At 25.6% G+C, this 22,593-nt stretch overlaps 1 protein-coding gene and 1 non-coding gene across 2 annotated transcripts; both read left to right on the plus strand.

Annotated features, from left to right (window-relative positions):
- Nucleotides 1–6,851: 6,851 nt before the first annotated feature.
- On the plus strand, nt 6,852–7,819 carry LOC114129294 (ubiquitin-like). Its single transcript, XM_050207469.1, has 4 exons — nt 6,852–7,053; nt 7,321–7,429; nt 7,531–7,650; nt 7,734–7,819. The coding sequence occupies exons 1-3, from the start codon at nt 6,868–6,870 to the stop codon at nt 7,644–7,646; spliced, it is 411 nt and encodes a 136-aa protein (XP_050063426.1). The 5' UTR covers nt 6,852–6,867; the 3' UTR covers nt 7,647–7,650; nt 7,734–7,819.
- A 6,739-nt stretch (nt 7,820–14,558) lies between these two features.
- Trnar-acg (transfer RNA arginine (anticodon ACG)) lies at nt 14,559–14,631 on the plus strand. Its single transcript has one exon. It is a non-coding gene; the product is annotated as a tRNA-Arg (tRNA).
- Nucleotides 14,632–22,593: the final 7,962 nt, after the last annotated feature.

Here is a 22,593-nt window from a genome sequence, read left to right on the forward strand (position 1 = left end):
TAATGTGCTAATATGTTCATTTGTTATTATATATAGGATCAGGATTGAATAACTCTACGCGGGCAGCGGTATGCAATCGAATGATCGATCGTTGTTTGCCAGGTTGTTGTTTGCCATGTGATTTGGGAAAAAAGAAACCGCAACCGGATGATAAAGACGACTGCACGAACCCTAATGGTTGCCCGGATGTCGTCATAGAACAAATCAAACCACCAAGCAAGGAGTTAACATCCGTTATCATATTTATTAACAAATTTTTTTCAAAGTAAAATTATCGTATCATTAATTAAATAAAAAATATTATTTCAAGTATACTTTTTTCTTGTATTTTGTTTATTCTTAAATTATCAATTCATTTAACAAATTAAGAAGATTACTTCAAACCACAAGTTCTATGAATGGTAAGTTGATATCTGTTTATACGATCATATGTATATGGTATATCATAATACATCCACAAAGTATTAAGGAAATAGCAAAAAATATTTTAGGGATTCCACAAGAATATGTTATTGTAAATTGCATTCAGCTGATCTAAAAATGAATAAAGGTAAGTATAGCAGAAGTAATTTTTTAAAAAACAATATATTTCATGAATTTTTTTTAATTAACCATGAATGTTGATGACGCAATACCCATATAAATCATATAACCAACAATCAAAGGTGGACAAGTTAATGAAAATAATTAACAGTGGCTAGTTAAGCTAATTCAATTAAATTTCCTTCAGTTACAGTTTAAAAGTTAACAAAAAAAAAAACTAGATAAATTAAAAGTTAAGATAGAAAATAAAATTAACCTAACTAAGTTAAAAAAAAGTTAATTTTTTTTTAAATCATAACATTCATAAATCATAAATGGCATTATTATTTTGATTTGTACAAACATTTACCAAGACTCTTAGTAGGTACTGTACTACTGTGTAAACATAAAATTTAAAATTATTATTGTAGTATATACTACATTGTTACTAGAAACTTATAGGCTATATCTATACATAAAAAAAATTAAAATTTACTCAACTGTACATTAATGATAATTAACTATAAAAAGCTAAGGTAGAACAATATAAATTGTAACTGAATAAATTAATAAGTTTAAAATTAAAATAACTAACTAGTTAAGTTAAAAAATTAAAAAAATAATTAACTTTTTAACAAGTTAATGGCTATCATTGTCAACAATAGATTAATTTTGTATCTTATAAGTTATCATCAAACAATATTACCATCAAAAACCTCATTATAATGATGTACAAACTACAAACAGCAATATGAAACTTTATTAAACAATTATACATATTAAAACATTATATTTTAGGGATAACAAACTTGGCGCCGATCTAGATAATTGTAGTTGGTCTAACATTAAACAACATTTATTTTATAAATTTCAAATAGGTACTAATAATGAACTAATCATGTGTAATTACAATAATGATCCTCATTCACCAAACAATTATAACACATATAATACAGAGCAAAACCTATAACGACAAAAATACGAACAAATGAAACTATAAAAACGAATACCTCCAAATTTAGTAAACGTAGTAAGTTTAAAACGTGTTTTTTAAAACATTTACACGCATGATTCAATCGTGCAGGTAAATTACACCATTGGTAGGAGAATGATGTTATTTACCGACCTTTGTTCTGGACCATAACATATACATAAAATGATACAATAATATTATAATGTACCATTTCTGTGCATTTTACATTTATACGATAACAATGTTTCCTGTATTTCAGCATTTCACTGCGAAATCTCTATTGTCTACATGTATACTATATGACATATACATAAACGACAGACGAAGAACATTAAATGTACCTACCAATGTTATTTGATCATTCTAATAACTTAACTATTCATAACTGCATCTATAAAAATTGAAAAAAATGAGTTTTATTATTTAAACTACAAAAATTAAAACATTTAGATATACCTATATTGTTAATATCATAGTATTATTTACATAATTAAATGTCTTATGATCTATATTTAACCAAAAATAGTTGATGAGAAAAATCTTTATTTTTTTAAATTTTTTATCTTGTATAAAAATTAAATTAAATATAGGAATGCTATAAGCACCTATATCAGTTTTTAAATTTAATGGAATATGTTCTTTGGAATTTGGATGGATAACATTCTCAGAGTTTTTATCATTAAAACTTAATGTTTGCATTATTTCGAATACTAAGTAAACTGTTAATATAGGTTCAATTAAGGAATAGAGATTAAATGCCTATTATGTTCCTTACTATCTACTGAATTTTAGTGAATTTTTGGAATGTTTACATTATAATATAATAATGTTGTCTGTCAATAAATATAATTTGTATACACCCTAAATGCCCTATTATCACCGTTCTTTGCATTCTTGTTTCCTGTTATAATCTATATGAATAAATATTGACTCAATAGTATTTAATTGGTGTGACTGATAATAGAACTATTCTATAGCTCATATACCACCAAATTTCCCATTTATGATTCAACAGCTGCCGTGAATTGATGTCATTGTATTTGGACGATTTCGTTTGAAGAATTAAATACCTATCATTTTAATATTTTTCTTTGACCTCAGCTATGAACAAGTGCGTCATGTACCTTTTGGTTTTTATATTAATCACAGGTTAGTACTTAATAATGATATTTAACAAGGTTTAAGTAGATATAATGCCTGTGCTTTAAACATCGTATAGCATATATTTATTTTGTACAAGTAAATAAAAAAAGTTTTTTATTTATATATATTTTTAAATCTCAATTTTATTAGTCTAATTAAGTTACGGTAAAACATATATTTGCCTACATATTCGTTAATATTTACGAATGATGTTTGAATTAGTTGACTATTATTTACTGATCAATTTTATTAATTAGCTCAAAAACAGTACAAAAAAAAAAATTTATTAATTTTATAAAATTTTTTTTTATTTTTTATTAAAATGTTTAATTATCTTAGATTTTTAAGAAAAATATTACTATAGGTATTACAAACTTCAATTTTATTTTTTCTATTAATTAAATCAGTTCTTATTATACCTGTTAACCCTATTATGGTACAATACTTATGGTCAAAATATTTGACCACATTTATGTTTTTATTAGTTTCGCTTGTTTTATTATTACCTACTAGTGTTGTTAAGTTTTTGATTATTTAATATATTTAATATAAAAAATAAATGTGAAACCTACCATAGTTAAATGTCATCTGTTTATACGAATAATTTTTTTTTAATTTGCTAAAAAGTCTCGAATGTTAGGATTTTTTAAAATTTTTACATAGTTATATTTTCATATCAGATTAATAAATTATAATCGCAATTACTATTGTAATGTATTATATCTACCTAAAGTTATAAATTCATAATTAATAGTTGTAACACTTTACTAGATAGAGTATATTGTATATACTTAAATTAATGTGCTAATATGTTCATTTGTTATTATATATAGGATCAGGATTGAATAACTCTACGCGGGCAGCGGTATGCAATCGAATGATCGATCGTTGTTTGTCAGGTAGTTGTTTGCCACGCGATTTGGAAAAAAAGAAATCGCAACCGGACGATAAAGACGACTGCACGAACCCTAATGGATGTCCGGATGTCGTCATGGAAAAAATCAAACCACCAAGCAAGGAGTTAACATCCGTTATCACATTTATTAACAAACTTTTTTCAAAGTAAAATTATCGTATCATTAATTAAATAAAAAATATTATTTCAAGTATACCTTTTTCTTGTATTTTGTTTATTCTTAAATTATCAATTCACTTAACAAATCAAGAAGATTATTTTAAACCACAAATTCTACGAAAGTTAAGGTGATATCTATTTTCGATGATATGACGATATTTAACAAAAATATGACTTTAATTAACTATATATAATAACTAAATAATATTTTTGTAATATAAATGTAAACAACATTAATGAAATACATCCACAAAATATTAAAGAAATAACAAAAAATAGTTTAGGAATCACATACGAATATTGCTAATTGGATTCAGCTGATATGAAAATGAATAAAGGTATAGCAGTAGTTATTTGTAAGAAATACGGTAGATTTTCTGAAATTTTTTCTTACTTAACATAAATATTGGTGATACAATACCAATATTATCAACAATAAATTAATTTTGTATCTTATCAGTTATCACTAAGCAATATAATCATCAAAAACTCCATGATAATGATGTACAAACAGCATTAAGCAATTTTATTAAAGAATTATACATATTAAAACATTATAATTTAAGGATACCAAATTTTGCGTCAATCTGGATAATTGTAATTGGTCTAACATTAAATAACATTTATTTTCTGAATTTCAAATAGGTACTAATAATGAACTAATCATCTGTTATTGTAATAATGACCCTCAAAACAAAGTAGTTTCCCCCTGGTTAGGAACTGAGAAATGTCGGTACTTCCCAGTACCCAAACATAAAACACTAGGGTTTGGCACTGCCCAAAATCGGGTTATTATTGGCTTTGAACACAGTTTTTGTAATTTTGTTATATTTTTATATTTTACATTGTGATAGCAATAAACGTTTTCGTAACTTCAAACTTATAATCTTAGGTTTTAGTAATAGGGTACGTTTTTATCTTTAATGTTTCTTAAAAATTTAAACTTCAGATTACAGGTAAACAAAAACCTATTGGTCGCCAAATAATATTTGACCTAAGCAGTTTATGCAAAGAGTATCACCATTTGCAGTCAAATTTGACCTTTCTATTTATCGCTAAGTCTGTTTACCGCTAGTATAATAGTATATAATTCCATTTTCAACCACCGCAATTTTCAATTTTTATTTTTTGGTAACCTCTAATTGTAATCATTAAAATATTATATTATAGATCACATACCTACGTGTTTGCAACCGAAAATCGCAGACTATTGATTTCGATCTGAAAAGGTTGATATTTTATTTTAAGGGGACTTAGTCACCGTTCGTTATTAGTCGATCTTAAGTATACCTAATACCTATATAATATAGTGGTTAAAATATAAGTGATGTTTTGCATTTTCATTTAAATATTTTAATTAGGTATAAGGTATAGTATATTTAAACATTTTAAACTTATACATGCGGTTTTTGAATACAACAATTTTAAAAATTGTGCGGTTTTAACCTGTATTTTATCGCAAGTGTGTGGTTTTAGGATTTAGTGACCTGCATAATATCTATCTATGATTATCATTTATTTTAAAATAGTAGAATAATGTTTTAATCAGAGAAGTATAAACTTTACGTTTATTGCAAATCAAGAAACATCGATGAACCCAAAACCGTGAAAGCAAATGACTTTTTCGGCCACCAGCAAAGGCGGATCCAGAATGTATTTACGGTCGGGGCATTTTATAGGGAACATTATACAATATTTGATATAGCTCCCCCCACCAAAATTTTTTTAATATTATTTTTTTTTCAAACGGTTAAACAGTGCCTCCCCTGGATCCACCCATGGTCACTAGATGATCGAACGAACATTTAGCATAGATTCCGATTTATTCTCCAAGGAATTCTACACTGGGAACAGTTTTTCATTTTTCCAAAAAGTTGTCTATTTAATTTACCTATTTAAAATTTAAAATGTTTTAAAAGCCATTTGACGTATACAATGTTTTTAAAAAACCTAAGTACCATATTTTCGAAAAATCAAAATTTTACAATAACTTACGTACCTAGCTCTCTACGAGAATCAAATTAATGTCTTGTGTTTTTCGTTCCATCTCTCTTGGTTAGATGGAAATATTTTTTAATTTACGAATTTACAATAATATTTGAATTTGAAAATACATAAATTTGGTAAATTGCATAGGGAATTTTATATTTCAATTATGGTACACATGCATTTAGGTTCGTCCCCTATTTATGCGTTTATTCCATGACCTGTTATTACCTATTTATTTTTCCATGGTTCATTGTTCTCTTGCTCCTGTTTGTTGAATGTTGTAACAAAAAACAGCAATACTATACACAATCACTATACTGTACATCACCGCAGTAGCTGTGGAAAATTGGCTCCCTGAAGAGGAAATCAATTTCAGGACAAAGTAAAGGTAAGAGTTATTTTTCTAGCTGACATACCTCACCTTTACTTATATTATATGATAATATTATGCACGATATGGAACGATGTCATGGGCTCTTACAACCTAGCACCTCCTCGTTGGCCGCTCCAGTAGTTTTGGCAAAGAAAAAAGATGGAAAATTTCGTCTCTGTGTCGGCTAAAGTGACGAAGTGACGGAATCCGGCGTATACGGCATATCCGATGCCAGATCTGAACAAAATAATTAGGCAGATGCGGTGGGGTGCCAAAATGTTCAGCGTTTTTTACGTCGAGGGGGGGGGGGTATTGGCAAGTGTCACTGCACGAAAATACGTGGCTTTCCCAATACGTAGAAGTCCACTTCAATTCCGAGTACTCCCTTTCGATCTCAAAAACAGTTCCATGACTTAAAGACCTGGTTTCCTACAATCACGGATGCGTGGTTGTAGGACTGTAGGAAACCAGGACTTCACTTAATCTAACCGATAACTAGTAAAGTTCTGTAAGGGCGATATATTATACTATGAAGCACACCACCTATCGAACTCATTTAAAGATTTTCGTGTCGGGTTCGCCCCTCAATTGTGGGGCCCGGTAACTGACGAGGCAGGTCGGAAAGAGAGTGTTCCTTACGGCCCAGTAACCACCGCGGAAAATACATGTGTCGTCCATAGATAATATGATATAGATTATATTATCTATAGTGTAGGGCCTAAAACGAACCATAACAGTATAACAATAAAAAAACTTTATTCTGTGCTATTAGCACCGTCATTTTCAGACATCATGAGCCAGCAAGGTCAAGCCGACCAGATACAGGAACTGACGACCAGTGACACACCGCGGACGGCTGACCGTGATAGAATAGATAGGACGGTAGAAGTTCAAGAGATGCTGAGAACTAGCTCTCCACCGTCCGGCACAATAGAACGCATGTATCGTGAGCCACAGTCACATACAATGAACAAAACGGTGAGTGAAACACGGCTGCTGTGGATCACTATATTATACATCAAAGCCGTAGCCGCATCAATATAAATATTATTTGCTGCATTTAATAACTGATTTCAATATTTTATTATTGTTGTGTCATATACATTTATAAAATATTAATTAGTTTTGTTTAAAATGCTTACAAAAACCATTCGAACTTTACTACCTGTCTCAAAATCTTTGATATTTTTAAATATTTAATTCAATTTTTATAAACTTATTGTTTTTTTTTATTATTTGTTATAGGGCAAAATCCAAATTGTTGTTAAATTCCTTACGGATAGGACAATTACCCTTGAGGTTGTACCATCTGAAACTATTGGAAATTTAAAATCAAAAATCCAACAAATTGATGGTAAAATTTAATACATTAAATTTATTCACTAATCAACTAAAATGTATTTGTACTAGTATATATTATGTTTAATTATTACCTTGTCTAAATTTATAATTTAGGGTTAAAATCGTATCGACAACATCTTATCTTTAATGGAGAACAATTAAAAGACCACTGCAAACTATCTGATTATAAAGTACAGGATATGACAATAATATATTTAGTACTCCGTTAATAAGGTAATGTTAAAAAACGCAAGAAGAAAAATTATTCCACAACTCAAAAAATCAAACATATTTATAGAATTAATCATTATTTATAGATTGATGAAAGTATGCTGTTATAAACTATGGGCTTGGCGTATTCATGACTGAGATGTCCAACAGATTCTATTGTGAAATGTGTAGTTTTATCATAGCTAAATAAATTGTATTTTTTTTTTAAGTATAACAGTTTTTTTCATAAAAAGTCTTGCATTTTTCATTGACAGTATTTTAACAAAAATGTATTTATAGTAATTAAGGTATTTTAAATATTTTTTTTAAACATACACATCAATTTTTATTGAAATTGTGTATTTTCAAACATAATTATAATATTAAATAAGGTACTTTGGTTTTGAATAAGTTTCATATGGACTTGGGATATATTATTTATAAACTAATATTATCCTTTTGGTAAATTAGTTAAAGTAAGAAAAAGTTTAAGTAAGATAAAAATTGAATGAGTTTTTACGATTTAAAATTGATATTGTGTATTTTCATGCATAGGTAATTATGATATGAAATAATGTTGTTTAGTTTTACCAAAATCTAATATTTACTTATTATGTATAAACAAATATTGTCTTAAGGCAAAATTAAATCTAAATAGTTTTCAACATTATTACATTAAGTTATTACAGTTCGATAATTAGAACTCTTTGACCAGCACAAGCAATATACAAATACATTTTATATATTTAAAGCTAACCACACAAAATTAGTACCAATTGCTAAACATTTATTTTAGTATGTTATGTGTTAGTAAAATGGTATAAGTAACACTTGTAGATTAGATGTTTTTTTTAAACTTAAAACAACAAATTCATTAGATATGATTAGTGATAACCAAACTTACATCTTATATCTATCAAATCATTTATAAATGTATAAAACATCTTAAAATTACAATTTTTTATAATTTCTATTACATGAGTTAAGTTCTCAGTAATAAACATTGTATTACCAAGTTACTCCTTTTTGACTGTTTTTTATTACATTATATAAGATCATAAAAACCAATTTTTAAAATTATTTTTTAACTGAATATAGCTCTAATTGTTGTAATATTATTAGCTAATTATATCAGAATTGAAATTTTTTTAGAATATATTAGAATAAATTTTATTTTAAAAATGTTAATAATGTTTTTACAATACTTTAGTTTAAAATTCAAAAAAATTATACTTTTTATTTTGTGTAGGAATGAAGAATTGAATGTCAATAATAGTCATAATAGTCTAAGTCATGCATTAGTAGAAGCTTCAAAACTGACATATGTATGTGGTCAATGGGTTAATACTTGTTAAAAAAATATATATTTATAAATTGAATAAATAATAAATAATGTTTAGTATGGCTTAAAATTATTTAAGATATTTGTATTTTTTGAAATAATGAATGTTGTACAGATAATGAGTACTTTATAATATCTAGGACATTCAACACCCAAGGTTAATAAAACTATAGCGCTCTTAGATAAAGCTACACATACGGTGTGCCAGGTTTCAACATAAAACAATATTTTCAAATACAAATCAAAAAGTAGATTTTTATATTACAAATATTTTTATTGAAACCATTATTTTTATTAATTTATGTTTATATTTATAAAACTAATGTTATATAACAAAGTCATAATGTTCAAATAAAATTGACTACTGAATAGGAACAAATGAACAATATAAAATACATTATACAGCAGACAAAAATGGTTTAAAGATATATAAATGCATATTTATTTAAATAATTAATGTGTTATATTATTTACTATCAATAAAAGTTTGGAAATGTATTATAATTTGTACATATTTTATTATACATTTCAGGTTCATGATTTTTATTTTTATTTTCATAAACTTAATAAAAGTGTACTTATACATACCAACAGCACCCGGTACAAGGACTTGTAAAAATATATTATGTATCATTATTAGTTGATATGAGTAACTAAAGTAAAATTAATTAATTCTAGCTTAATTACGTAAGTATTAAGATAATTATTACATTGTATGTTTAACTATTATTGTACCATGATTTTAATTTTAATAAAAAAAAAAAAAAAACACTCACACACACAAAAGGGTGTCAAAATTTCCTATTTACTCTAACATAATTTTTACTAATTCAATTGTAAGTTTACAATTTTATTTCTTATTGATATCACAAATAATTTTTTAAGTGGTTTTTAAAAGAACCCGTCATGAGTGTTTCATTAAATTATCTATTGCCTAATTTATAATTACATGCTTTCTGGAGCAAATAACATAAAATTCATTATAATCACTCCTATGTTTTTTTGCTACTTATTAATATTACTCAATTTGTAGTAGTTGTAATGCAGCTTTTGTAAAAAAGTTTTATATCTATATAATATATCATTATAATTATATTTAATGGTACATATTTATCATTTGACATAATAGTCTAGTTAGTTTTGACATTTAGAATTGAAAAATCAGATTATCAGATATCGATACAACCAGACACAAATAATGTCACCGACACATCTTCTATAAAAACTTATAAAACATACAATAAGGCGCTCAGTCGCACACCAAGTTCATAATCCATTACTGTACACGTTCTAAATTAATGCATCTTTGATTAAATCAGCGTCTCCCAAGGTTGGATGGGGCTATCCAGAGGGCAATGAAAGTTACAAACTTAATTTATTTTTTATTGCGTACCTACTTATGTACCAATATATTTTCTCTGAGGGAGGGTGGTGTCTATTATTTTTTGTACAAGTGGATAGTAGAGATAAAAAGTTTAGGATTCAGGGTATTAAATTAAAAATATTGTCTCAAGTATATCTTTTTTTTTTGTATTTTGTTAATTTCTAAATTATCAATTCACTCCACAATTCAAGAAGAATAGGTATTTCAAATCACAAGTTCTACGAAAGGTAAAGTGATATCTATTCTATCTTCAATATATATTACGCATAATCCTTTTAATACATTCATACATAAAAAAGAATAAACTCACTCCTAGTATTAAGATTTCATAAAACTGTTACAAGTTATATTGTAATTAAATTGATTTTTGATTTAATAATTTATACTTAATTTAAGTTCTTTTTTTTTATAGGTAGTAAAATTACTAATTTAAATAGTAATTACTTCATTTTTTAAGCACATTTTAAGAACTTATTGATAATAAATTTAATTGTTGTGATAATAATTGGTAACGAATTAAATCTAGTTGGTTTTTATCAGAAGTCTAATTGAAAAATATCTTAATAATTGTCTTATGTTTAGGACAGGCGTGCTCAACCCACAGCCCGATGGCCAGATTCAGCCCGCGGAAGTATTTTAACCAGCCCGTGACCATTGTATAAAAATTAAAAGTTTGTATAGGTATAAAATATAAATAAAAATTATAATTTAAAAAATGAGTGGTCTGCAAGTGAGTAAATCTCTGCTATAATGCATATGTTAAATAGGTATCATTGTATATACAAAAAACGATTCTGAACGGTGATGATTTTACAGCCTAGGATACATCTTCTAGTGGATAGTGAAAAAGATGGTTTAAAAAATTTCATCGATATTTATATACCTATAGAAAAACTAAACAAAAACGATTATTTTAAATGTCTATAAATAGTCTTAAAATAAAAGAAATATTTTGAATATTACATTTTGTAAAAAAGGTCTAAATAACTAGTGAAATTTTTAAGTATCTTTACCTACGAATTATACTTATTTAATAGGTACGCTAAATACAGTAATAACTAATTACAAACCGTTTGAGGATAAATCGTTATCGTTACGCGATTGCGTAAAAATTTAAAACTCAAACGCTCATAGCATTTTTTCTATAATGAGACTTCGAGTTTTCTTTAAAGCTATTTGAAGAAAAACTTAGTGCTAAATGTTTTAACCTTAGATGTAAATGCAAAAATTTAATGAATTTTCAACTACAAAATTCCTTGTACATTTTCGCAATTTTGACATATATTTTAAAAATTTGAACTTTAAACGCTTATAATAAACAATTGAGACCAATGATTTTTGACTTTTTTTTTTAACTACAATAAGAATTACTTATAAAAAACCTTATAATTTTATTATTCAATTTTCAATTTTGAAATTGAAGCATTATTTCGACAAGTTAATAATTAATATGCTATGATACATAGACACAAAAACAAAACACCCAACACTGTAAAATCAATACATTCATCACGTTCAGAATCTAAAACTATGAAGTATATGCGTCCTGCAGTATAAATATAAATTTTAAATGTGGCCCGAAAGTTGAAAAAGTTTGGGCACCTAACGGGAATTCTTATGCAAAATAAATTTTCGACATTTGGTGTAATTCAAAAACAAATATCTATCCATAGACTTATCGCTAAATGTTGATATGTTCAAATCGTTGTATTTATATTTTCTAAATAATATGATATAATATTCAAAATATTTGGATTCTTATTGAGCTATTTAAAAACATTTGACATTTTTGAAGTTTTTAGGTTTTTTTCAATAATAAATATTGAAAAAAATCGAGATTACCTACTTCATAACACTACCCTTCAATTGTCAATAAAATTTTTTTTGCTTTGCCAAAAAGCTTGAATCATTATTATTATTTTATCTATTAGGTAATAGAATATGAAAAAAAAAATTGAAAGTAAATGTACAATATTTTTTTAATGATGACCGTTTGTAAATTATTTTATAGTTTTTAAACTTTTAACATTTTTCCTTTTTACATCTATTATAAGATTCTTTATGAGTTTATTTATACCTATATGATTAAAAATTTGTCTGGAAAGTTAATTCATTTTTTAATGATTGTTTGAATTTTAAAGTTAAAAAGTTTTCGACATTGGACATAATATGTAACATAACTTTTTCTTCTGAAATGATTTTTTTTTTATTTAGTTATAACTTCAAAACAAATTATCGTAGATACTTGAATAGTTCATCAACATTTTTTAAGGGTATATGCTATAGGTATATCGTATATGATATAATTTTTCAAAATATTTCGAGTATTTCGATTATTTCAACTCTTTTTATTTATTTATAGAAATTAGAAATTTAATATTTTTGATTATTTTAATTTTGTTTTCTATAAGTAGATACCTAACAATAACAATTTTCGCTCAGTTTAGAAATTTGTAAATTCAATGTACTCGTATGTAAAATACCTCAAAAATTTTTATTATAGTTAAGTACTATAAAATATTAAATTTTCACATACTCAATTTTTTTTACAAGCATTTAAAATTTAAATGTTGTCAAATTCATCAAAATCGCAAACATTTACAAATTATTCTGTTGTAAAAATTTATAAAATCTTCAACTTTTAAGTCTGACGCTTAAAAATTGAGTACAAGGTTTGTCATACTGTAACTGTATAAGTACTTCATACTGTAACCAAAACGTAAAGTACCTATAAATATAATTGTTTGTTATAAACATTTTAAGTTCAATTTTGGATGAAATTAGATACTTAGATGAAGAATAACTATTTTAGTTACTTACCTTTTTTATTCTAATTAATCTTACTTAATAATATTATTCGTGAGGACTTGAAACTTTTAAGTAGATATATTTATATATTTCATATTCACAAGGATATTTTCAAAATGTTTTCAATGTTTTAAAAAAAAAAATTAAACCTACTGTATTATGTAGGTACTAATGATAAATTGATAAAAATTAATTACACTAATAGAAATAGAAATGTATCATAATAGACTTATTTATAGTAGTATAGGCTATCTGACATCTGTCTTCAATCAAAATGGTTTTACATTTGCAATGAATAATGATTATGATTGATTATCATATTATATTCATATTACAGTTCAAATTTAACAAATGTCAAGTAGGTACATTATAGAAACTTACTTACCTAATTTTCATTTTGGAACCGATGGCGCCGTGCCGCAGCGGAAACTGTTTTCGCAATACCTCTGCGATAATTATAATTTATACCTAACTTAAAATATCTACATTCAACAACTACAACTTATTGTACAGCATTGGTTACTTACTTTTCCATATTTTTCATCTAATTCCTGAAAATATTTTGCTTTTATTGATAATTTAATTTGTCATCATGTGATTGCTGAATTAAGATTTTTACTCATAAGATGGCCGGTAACTGTAATATATTTTTATTTCATAAAAGAATAATGTCCTAATCAGTAAGGCAGCAACCTTATTATGTTTTCTATGAACTTAATTTATAAATATCATTTACTTAATAGAAAAACATAGATGATAGATTTAACAAATTCTTTCGGAATTGTTGTAATTTACCCAGTTTTACGGTACCTATCCAACTTAAGACTTAAGAATAATGTATCTAATATCAATTTTGAAAGGTAATTTGACAATTCACTGTGCAATTTAATTAAGTTACCCTAAAGTAAAATAATTTTCTTGAGACAACATTATATACATTTCTTTTTTACTGTTGTCTGTAATTTCCAAAAAATCCATTACCTATTGAATAATGTATGTTATGTAATGTATAATAATGGTATGTTCTCGTCAGTGGCGTATATAAGGGGGGTGTTTGGTAGATATGACACCTCCCCTTGAGCCGTATCATATATTACATTATTATTACATAATATATATATATATATAATATATATATATAATAAAATAGGAACATAGGTAAATCGTTAATACAATATGAAATATAAAATAATATACGTATGCAATATGCATAGGTATTAATTAAAATAAAAGTTTTAGTTTGTATGTATTATAAATAATATTTAATGTTTATAATGAACACCCCTCTTCAGAAAATCCTAGCTACACCAATGGTTCTCATATAATATTAATTTTAACAAAAATTGTCACTGTTATCCAATGATTTAAATAATAAAAAAATGACCGGAGGAAATAACTGGCCCTGTGGCGCAACGGATAACGCGTCTGACTACGGATCAGAAGATTCCAGGTTCGAATCCTGGCAGGGTCGACTGCAATTTTTTGCATTAATTTTCATTGTTTCAATATTATAATTAATAATTAGTATTTTATTTTATTACGTCTGACGACCAAGTTATAAGCCCAACCCAGTGGAATTAAATTTTCAATCGTGTTTATTACAGTGGTTATTTTTTTAAATAATTTCATTACACAGGTACAGCTAGTGCAGTTTTGATAATGATTAAAATAATTTTCTGATCTGTTAAAATTAAAAAAAAAAATGTAAGCTGGCCTGAAAAACAAATCAAACATTTAAGATGTAGTTATAAGTACCTATCAGTATAAGCCACAACTGTACTTTTGATCATATTTTATCATTGAGCTTTATTGACTGAGTAAAACAAAATAATCATTTGTGTACGATGTGTGAAACAGTAGGTATTCACTAATAATAAATTAAATGAATAAATAAATCGATTCCAATACTTTAAAGCAGTACTGTAGTCTGTAGTCGTAAAAAAGCAGAGGGTATACTATTTAAGCTATAAGCCATAACCAATTATCATTAGGTGTTTTGGTATACAAATATAAAATACCTATTGTAAACAAATTAAAATAAAAACAAAATATTTTTATTTATTTTTTTTAAATATTGTTGTATTTTTGTTGATTTTTAATTGATTGCTTTTTATTTTTTACTAATTATTATAATATATTTTATTTTAATTATTATTAAAAAAAATATATATATACTTATGTATAATGTCATATTATTTCATTGCAACAGAGAGTATACGACCATAAATCAAAAGGTATACGGTGTTCGTTCGTAATGATCAGTAGGTAATGGCGTATACCGCAGTAACCCTTCACTACAGCACTGCCTAAAAGACTTACACGATTTTTAGTATTGTAATAATAGTAATTGAAGAATGTTTTATAGTAAATTTGTATATTTTAACGTATTGACAATCGACATCTATCTTTTACTCTTGAAATAATATGCGGTTAAATACGTCTGTTGTACATCATTAAATATTCGAAATTAGTGGCGGTATTCGGAAAATTCAACACAAGATGTCTCTGCTGTTAATAAAACTGCTAACATCAGTATTTTAGAGAGTAACATTTACTGTTTTTGTTATAACATTATTTATTATTTCCCATTGATCACAATCGATCATTATATTATAATAATTTTAAAATTGCCCACTAAGAAAGACGCTTAAATTAATATTCATCACTTTTGTTCTCCGAATACTAAGATAAACGTGAAAACTGTTTTACCGTGTATCATAATATTACTCAATTCAACTGGTTATGTATTTGATATTAAATATCTGTATCTTTTTAATTTAATTGAATATTGAAATTCATAAATATGTAATATCAATTGTGGATTTTACATCAGGTGATTTTTTTGGTTATAACAATTTAAATTCCTATTATTATAATATGACACTTTTTCAAAATTAAATTATGGCATTATAAAAGGTAGGTATACACAGTATTCAATTATCTTTAACGTCAATTGGATTTATCCTTTTCAAAATAGAAGCAATGGATTATAATTTTAAAACAAATAAATATTAATAAGTACAGTAGAATAAGAGTTATGGTTATAATCAGGGCTAGGAATTCAGAATTGTATGTAGTAAGAAATTGTAAAATATGCATTTTATTTACTAAAATATGCAAAAATATGCATTTTAATTTTTAAATATACATAAAAAAATATAATTGAAATTAAAATATTTATTTATTGAAATACATCAGTGATTAGCTGATTGTCTTGATATAAGTAATATATAATTGAGATTAAAAATTAAAAATTATTTATTTATTTTTTGCATGCATTAATTGTTATTTTATAGTAATACAAATTCACATTCAATAGTAGAAATTCGTGTGTTATTTGCTACAATCACATATTTTTTAAAACTTTCGAATATAATTAATGATCGGTGAACGTATAGTATTTTGTACTATATTTAATTATGATTGTATTTATAAAAATAAAATTTATGTTTGACCATAATACCAAGTTATATACATTGATCAATTTAATTATTATATCAGCTTAAGTACAATAAATACGACCATACTAAACATGCAAAAATATGTATTAATTTTCCTCGTCCATTAATTATTATATTTTATATGAGTAATTATTATTGGGACACAAATTTAAATACCTTAAAAATTATTAAAAATATAAAAAAAATATAAATTATAAATCATTAAATTTATAATTCTATTGATATTAATTGTTTGATGTTTATTGAAATATAAATTTAGATGATTATTTTACAATAATTTTGATAAAAATGTAATAGCATTCCTAATGTTTTATAAGCTTGAATGATGATGTTCGTTTTATTATTATAAAAAAAAATACAATGATCATATTATATTCACCAAAATACATAGGTATCTATATTTTGTAGACAAAAAATATTTAATAATTTAAAAATTAAGGAATACCTATTTATCTCTTATAATCGTTTTAATAAATTAGATAAATTTTATAACAGAATAATATTTTTTTTATTATACAGTATGTTATACAGCATTTTACTTTGCACAATGTACAAATAATTATTACAAATGATGTATAAGTGTAGAAGTGTATTCACTGAAATAAATGTATATTACATTTTAATGTAAAATCTTTATTTATCTATTCAAATTTATACAGGTAAAAAAAAGTAAGTTTTTTATTCAATTATTAGAATTTTATTTAAGACCTATAGATATACTCTTAAATTAAATCTGTATTTAATCATATATTAACTATAATATTAATTTATAATTTATTTTAAATTGTATGCGATGTGCGTGTGGTTTATTGTATAATTAATTTACAACTATTTTTTTTTACCAGATTCATTTTTTCATTTATTCAAAAAATATAGAAAATTTACAACACGTATATATAACACAATAATCCAATTTATTAGGTAATGATAATAATCAATAATAACCATTTATTAAAATCTAATAAACAGGAATTTTAAAATACTATAAATAATTTTTTTGAGAAATGTTAATATTTGATTAAATCAAAATAAAATATATATTTCCAATTTCGATATTAATTTTGATAAAGCCAAAGTTTATGAGAAAATAATTTTTTGAGTTCTTATTATTTTACCTAAGTAGTAAAACTATCTTAAATGAACTTATTACCACAGTTGAATATTAAGTAGATCAATAATATTTAGTATAGCTTCTACTTATACGTATTAAGTTCGCACATTTGCTTGACATAACAATCTCCGTATAATATATATTTATTCCAAGTTGTATTGATAAATTATTATTGACATAATAGATATAGAGTGATGTGCAGGGTGTATTTAAAAAATAAAAACAAAAAAACATATAAATATGGTTGAAACTTTTGGTTTAACGAGCTTTTTTTTTATAACAAGCTTATAATTTAAAAACTAGAAATTGTAGTATTAGTTGTTTTTTTTAACTACAAAACATAGAATAAAATAGGTTAGAAAAAAATATATTATTGTAGTAGTCGACTTAAAAAATGTTCAATGCGATTTATAAAAATGTATATACAAATAGCTAGTGTTATTTACATCAGAACAATTCTTAAAAAAATCATTCAGGTTGTGTCATATTTAGCAAAGTATCTATTTTATTTAGCTCACGTTTGTACTATTATCTGATGACTGTCACAATGTTTCTATAAAGTATATTGTGAGTCTACACAAAGTCTACTGAAACATAAACGATATTGCTGAGTTTAATTACTTTCAAAAAGCACAACAACGATCCCTTTCTAATTGTTGGGTCAAGAAAGGTCTTTCGGAAGACAGCCGAAAACGACTTTGACGAAACCGCACATAGTTCCGCTGCAGGGGTGTAATGCGAATGACGTGACTGGGATTTGATAAGAAATAACACCTAGAGATCGTACCTCCCCTTCAAGTTTTTCCAAATCTCCGGTTCCACGCATTTGGCCGTCCACCCAAAAAGGACTACTGATTGATTACAAATGTACTTTGACCCGACGTTTTCTCGGCAACCAGCGATGTCCTTACACGCTCATCTCCATTTACACCACCCTTTCTAAACTATGGCCTGGATGACCTCTCCCTCTAGTCGAAACAGCACTTGCAGTCCAGTACAATGCAATCCAATATCACAATGGAAGCCGTTTATACGTGCAGAGAGATCTTTCTATAGCTGTCCGCGACATTTTCCGACCATCCATCAAATTGATGTCATTAACTTAATATTGGTCGCCCGTAATCTGGTGCCGCATAATGCGAACTAATTTATCAACCCGTGAATGTCCGAAATTGGGCCTGTCTTGTTTACCTATATAGCAAAACAATTGGAATTGGAAATATTCTTCGTGTAGAGAACAACACACAGAGTAGAGCACTAGATCACACTCATGCACATAACTATTGATAAGTCTGTGAACACGTTTCGTCGTTCAGAAGTTTTAAATTGCGTGTAAACATTTTTATGACCAGCATTTTGCTTATTTTTTTAAACTCGTCAATCGAATAGTTTAAAGTATTTTAACTTTTTTTAATAATTGTTATAATATATATATATTATATATATATAATATATATATATATATATAATATATATATATTATTGATAACTTATTTATAAAACACATATTTGTTCAAAGTTCTTAAAATACTTATTCTAGAAATTAATCGAAAAATAAAAATTGCGACTTATTGTAGTGGTTCGATTTTTCAATTGTATTTAATTGACAGTTAATAGGGCTTAACTGGGAGGAAAATACAACTACTATATTTTAAGTGTATTACATACATTTAAAGAAATTTCGCTATTTTATTTCCGTTGAAAATGTTACTTGAACATATTTTACAGTTGACACAGCAGGAGAGCGGTAAATATTCGTTTGTAATTGTACGAATTGTACAAGATTAGTGACTACCGAAATATTCATTACGAGTAATGACATTTTGCATAATTTCCTCGTTGATTTCAATTTCCACCAATAACCGCTCTAATCCACTGATTTGCGGGGAGTGAGAGATAATTGGATATTACAGTACTACATTTAGGTTAAATAGAGGTGGTGAATAGAAGCAATTCTTAAATTTCCGTCTTATATTAATAATTCAATTTGTTTAAATTGAGGAAACGGATTAGTTTAGTTAAAGTGGCGAAGGACATACATTTGAGAATATCATAAAATATAATATGGTCAATGTGTCGTTAAAAAATTTTTGAAAAGTTCAAATCAAAAAAATCAAGTTAAAATTACGTAGGCCGAATACCAATGCACAAGATTTTAATGATAAATTATTACCAATAAACTTAATCACAATTTTTACATTGAACTATAGAACAGACTATAATTTATCCACATTTTTAATTTAGTAGTCGTGCATAAATTCTTAAAAAGCGTCGTTGATACACGTACAATTCATTGGTTAAATTAAACAAAATAAAAATATATTACCTGCACAACATTCATAAAAATACTTATTTTATTTTTTTGTAAGTATACCTACACTAATGTTAAATAATAATATTATTAATATATATACCACTAAAAAAAAGAAGAAAATAAAAATTTATTTTTTAAAAATATTATTAATATTGTTATATATAATTTATTAGGTATAGTATGTTTTTTATAATATATAATATATATGACAAATAAACTTTTTTGTGCGAATATTATAGTAGATGGAATTGTCCGCTTTTGTAACCCTCATAAACCTGTGACATATTCAACACCACACACACACACACACACACACACCACACACACACACACACACACACACATATTATATATTATACGTATTATGTATAAATACAAAAAAAAATAAGACATTTGTAATCATAGGCATTATTTTTGAAAAATTTAATACAAAATATTTTTAAAATATCTACTTATTATATTGATATTTAATTAAATTACCAATTGCTTTAATATATATATGACTGTACAGTGTACACGTACACGCTGCTGTACCTATTCATTATCTATCTATTTACATTTAAGATATTAAATTTAATTTTATAGCTTTGAATGTTAATAATTTGCCGCAATGTACGCGTGTTTAATATCCGCGTAAATTGACACATTCAAAGATACTACCACGAATAAAGTTTTCCATCACGAGGTAATAATAACATTACTAACTAAATGCATCTGAGTAACTGACGACAGTAGACCCCCAGGTGTGACGTTAATTCATAATTCAGACTTTGAGGGTAATGAATGTTGGTTAACTTTGGGATGAAAGTGATACGCGAACGTTTATACGAAAGTCAGTGCGGTCCATTCGTTCAATTTCCACAATGTGTATAAGCCTTTGGAACAGCTTGTACTTGTAGTAGTCCATGTGCTTTGAAATACCCAGAAACTTATTTATGTACTTATATAAATTAATGCAATGTTAACAATATTATTTTAATTTTCCATTCGAGTTTTTGTTACTGTGGAAGGTCTTTTAAAACGTATATTTCTAATTAATTTTATCGAATAATTTTTGAGATGTTACATTAGTTAAAAATAAGTGGATTTTGTAAAATTAAGAATAATTAATTGAAAAAAAAATAAGAATTAGTTTCTTTATATAATACATTATTGAAAGTGTATTAATAATATATCATACATGTTTTTCTGTCTATTTATTTTTAAAAAGTATATTCTAATGCAATTTATCTACATTTAGAATTAAAAATTATAGATTATTAATTGTTAGGTTTAATTTTTGTATTAGGTGATTCATTGCATAAATATTCTATCTTATTCTTACATAAATGTATCAGAATGATTTCCTATAATAAACATAAATATTTGAATTATTTGTTTACTAAATATTTAATTAATGAAATTAATGATTAACATGATTTTATTGTTAAATACCTATTTATATTCTATTAAATATATTTAAATATATATGTATACATGATGTTGATTTTGAAAAACCGCTGATGAAAAATAAATGACAAGTAAGTTTTCATTGTTTAGATTTAATAGTTTTTTTCAAGATTCATAAATATAAAATAAAACCGTATTATTTTAGTAATATAATGTGTAAATTTATAGTATGTTTGTAAGATACCTAGTAATTATAAAAAATTCTAAATCAATAGTTCTAAATAAGTTTACCTATAACATTTTCGAATTGGTATAAATACTAATTTATGTACCTATAAATTATAATGCATGATGTCAGCATGATTTAAAAATACTATGGATCTAACTCTCTGCTTTCTAGTTATTTTTTAAAATAAATTATAAATGCAGTTGTATAAATTGACTTGAATTTGTTAGTTTTTGCAATGTTTTATTCTAAAAAAAATCATAGAATGTATAGAAATATTGTGTATAATAAAATATATAGGTACCTTATAGAATATTTTAGATTGAATTCCATTTTAACTTTTAACTATATTTAAACTATTTTTTTTTACTTAAATCTTCATCGTTTGTATTAACTGAACCTGGAAGAATATATAAAATAATTAAGTTTGTAACAAAATCCTTTTTAAAATAAATTGAATAAAAATCATACCATTTTTAGAATATTTTGGTGTGTGCATGACTCTACTACGTCTGATGTTGGGGGTAACTGAAATGATAAACGATTGTCAATTTGAATGAAGACCAAAAAAAAAAGGATCCAGACAAAGAACAGGACCTTTTGTTGTTTAATTTTACGCGAAGGAAACAACCGCCAAGGGAATAAAATGGTGTGTGTCACTATCAAACGAGGAGATGTTATTCGCAGTGCAATTTCGAAGGGGTATATTACAAAGAATTTTTTTAAAGGACTTTGTGCTAACGGCTAACCATACGATAGAATGAGTGTCACTAAATATGAAAGGAAATAAGTTTTATATTATTTTAAATTAGGTATGTACAAAGCAAAACAATTGAATTATATATAAAAAAGTCGTTAAGAATTTTTGAATATTCACAGCCAGTGTAATATAATATGCGTCTATACATTGTTATGCTAAAAAAAAAAACCCC

This window comes from Aphis gossypii, chromosome X, assembly GCF_020184175.1.
Source record: "Aphis gossypii isolate Hap1 chromosome X, ASM2018417v2, whole genome shotgun sequence".
In the NCBI taxonomy this organism is placed as follows: Eukaryota; Metazoa; Arthropoda; class Insecta; order Hemiptera; family Aphididae; genus Aphis; species Aphis gossypii.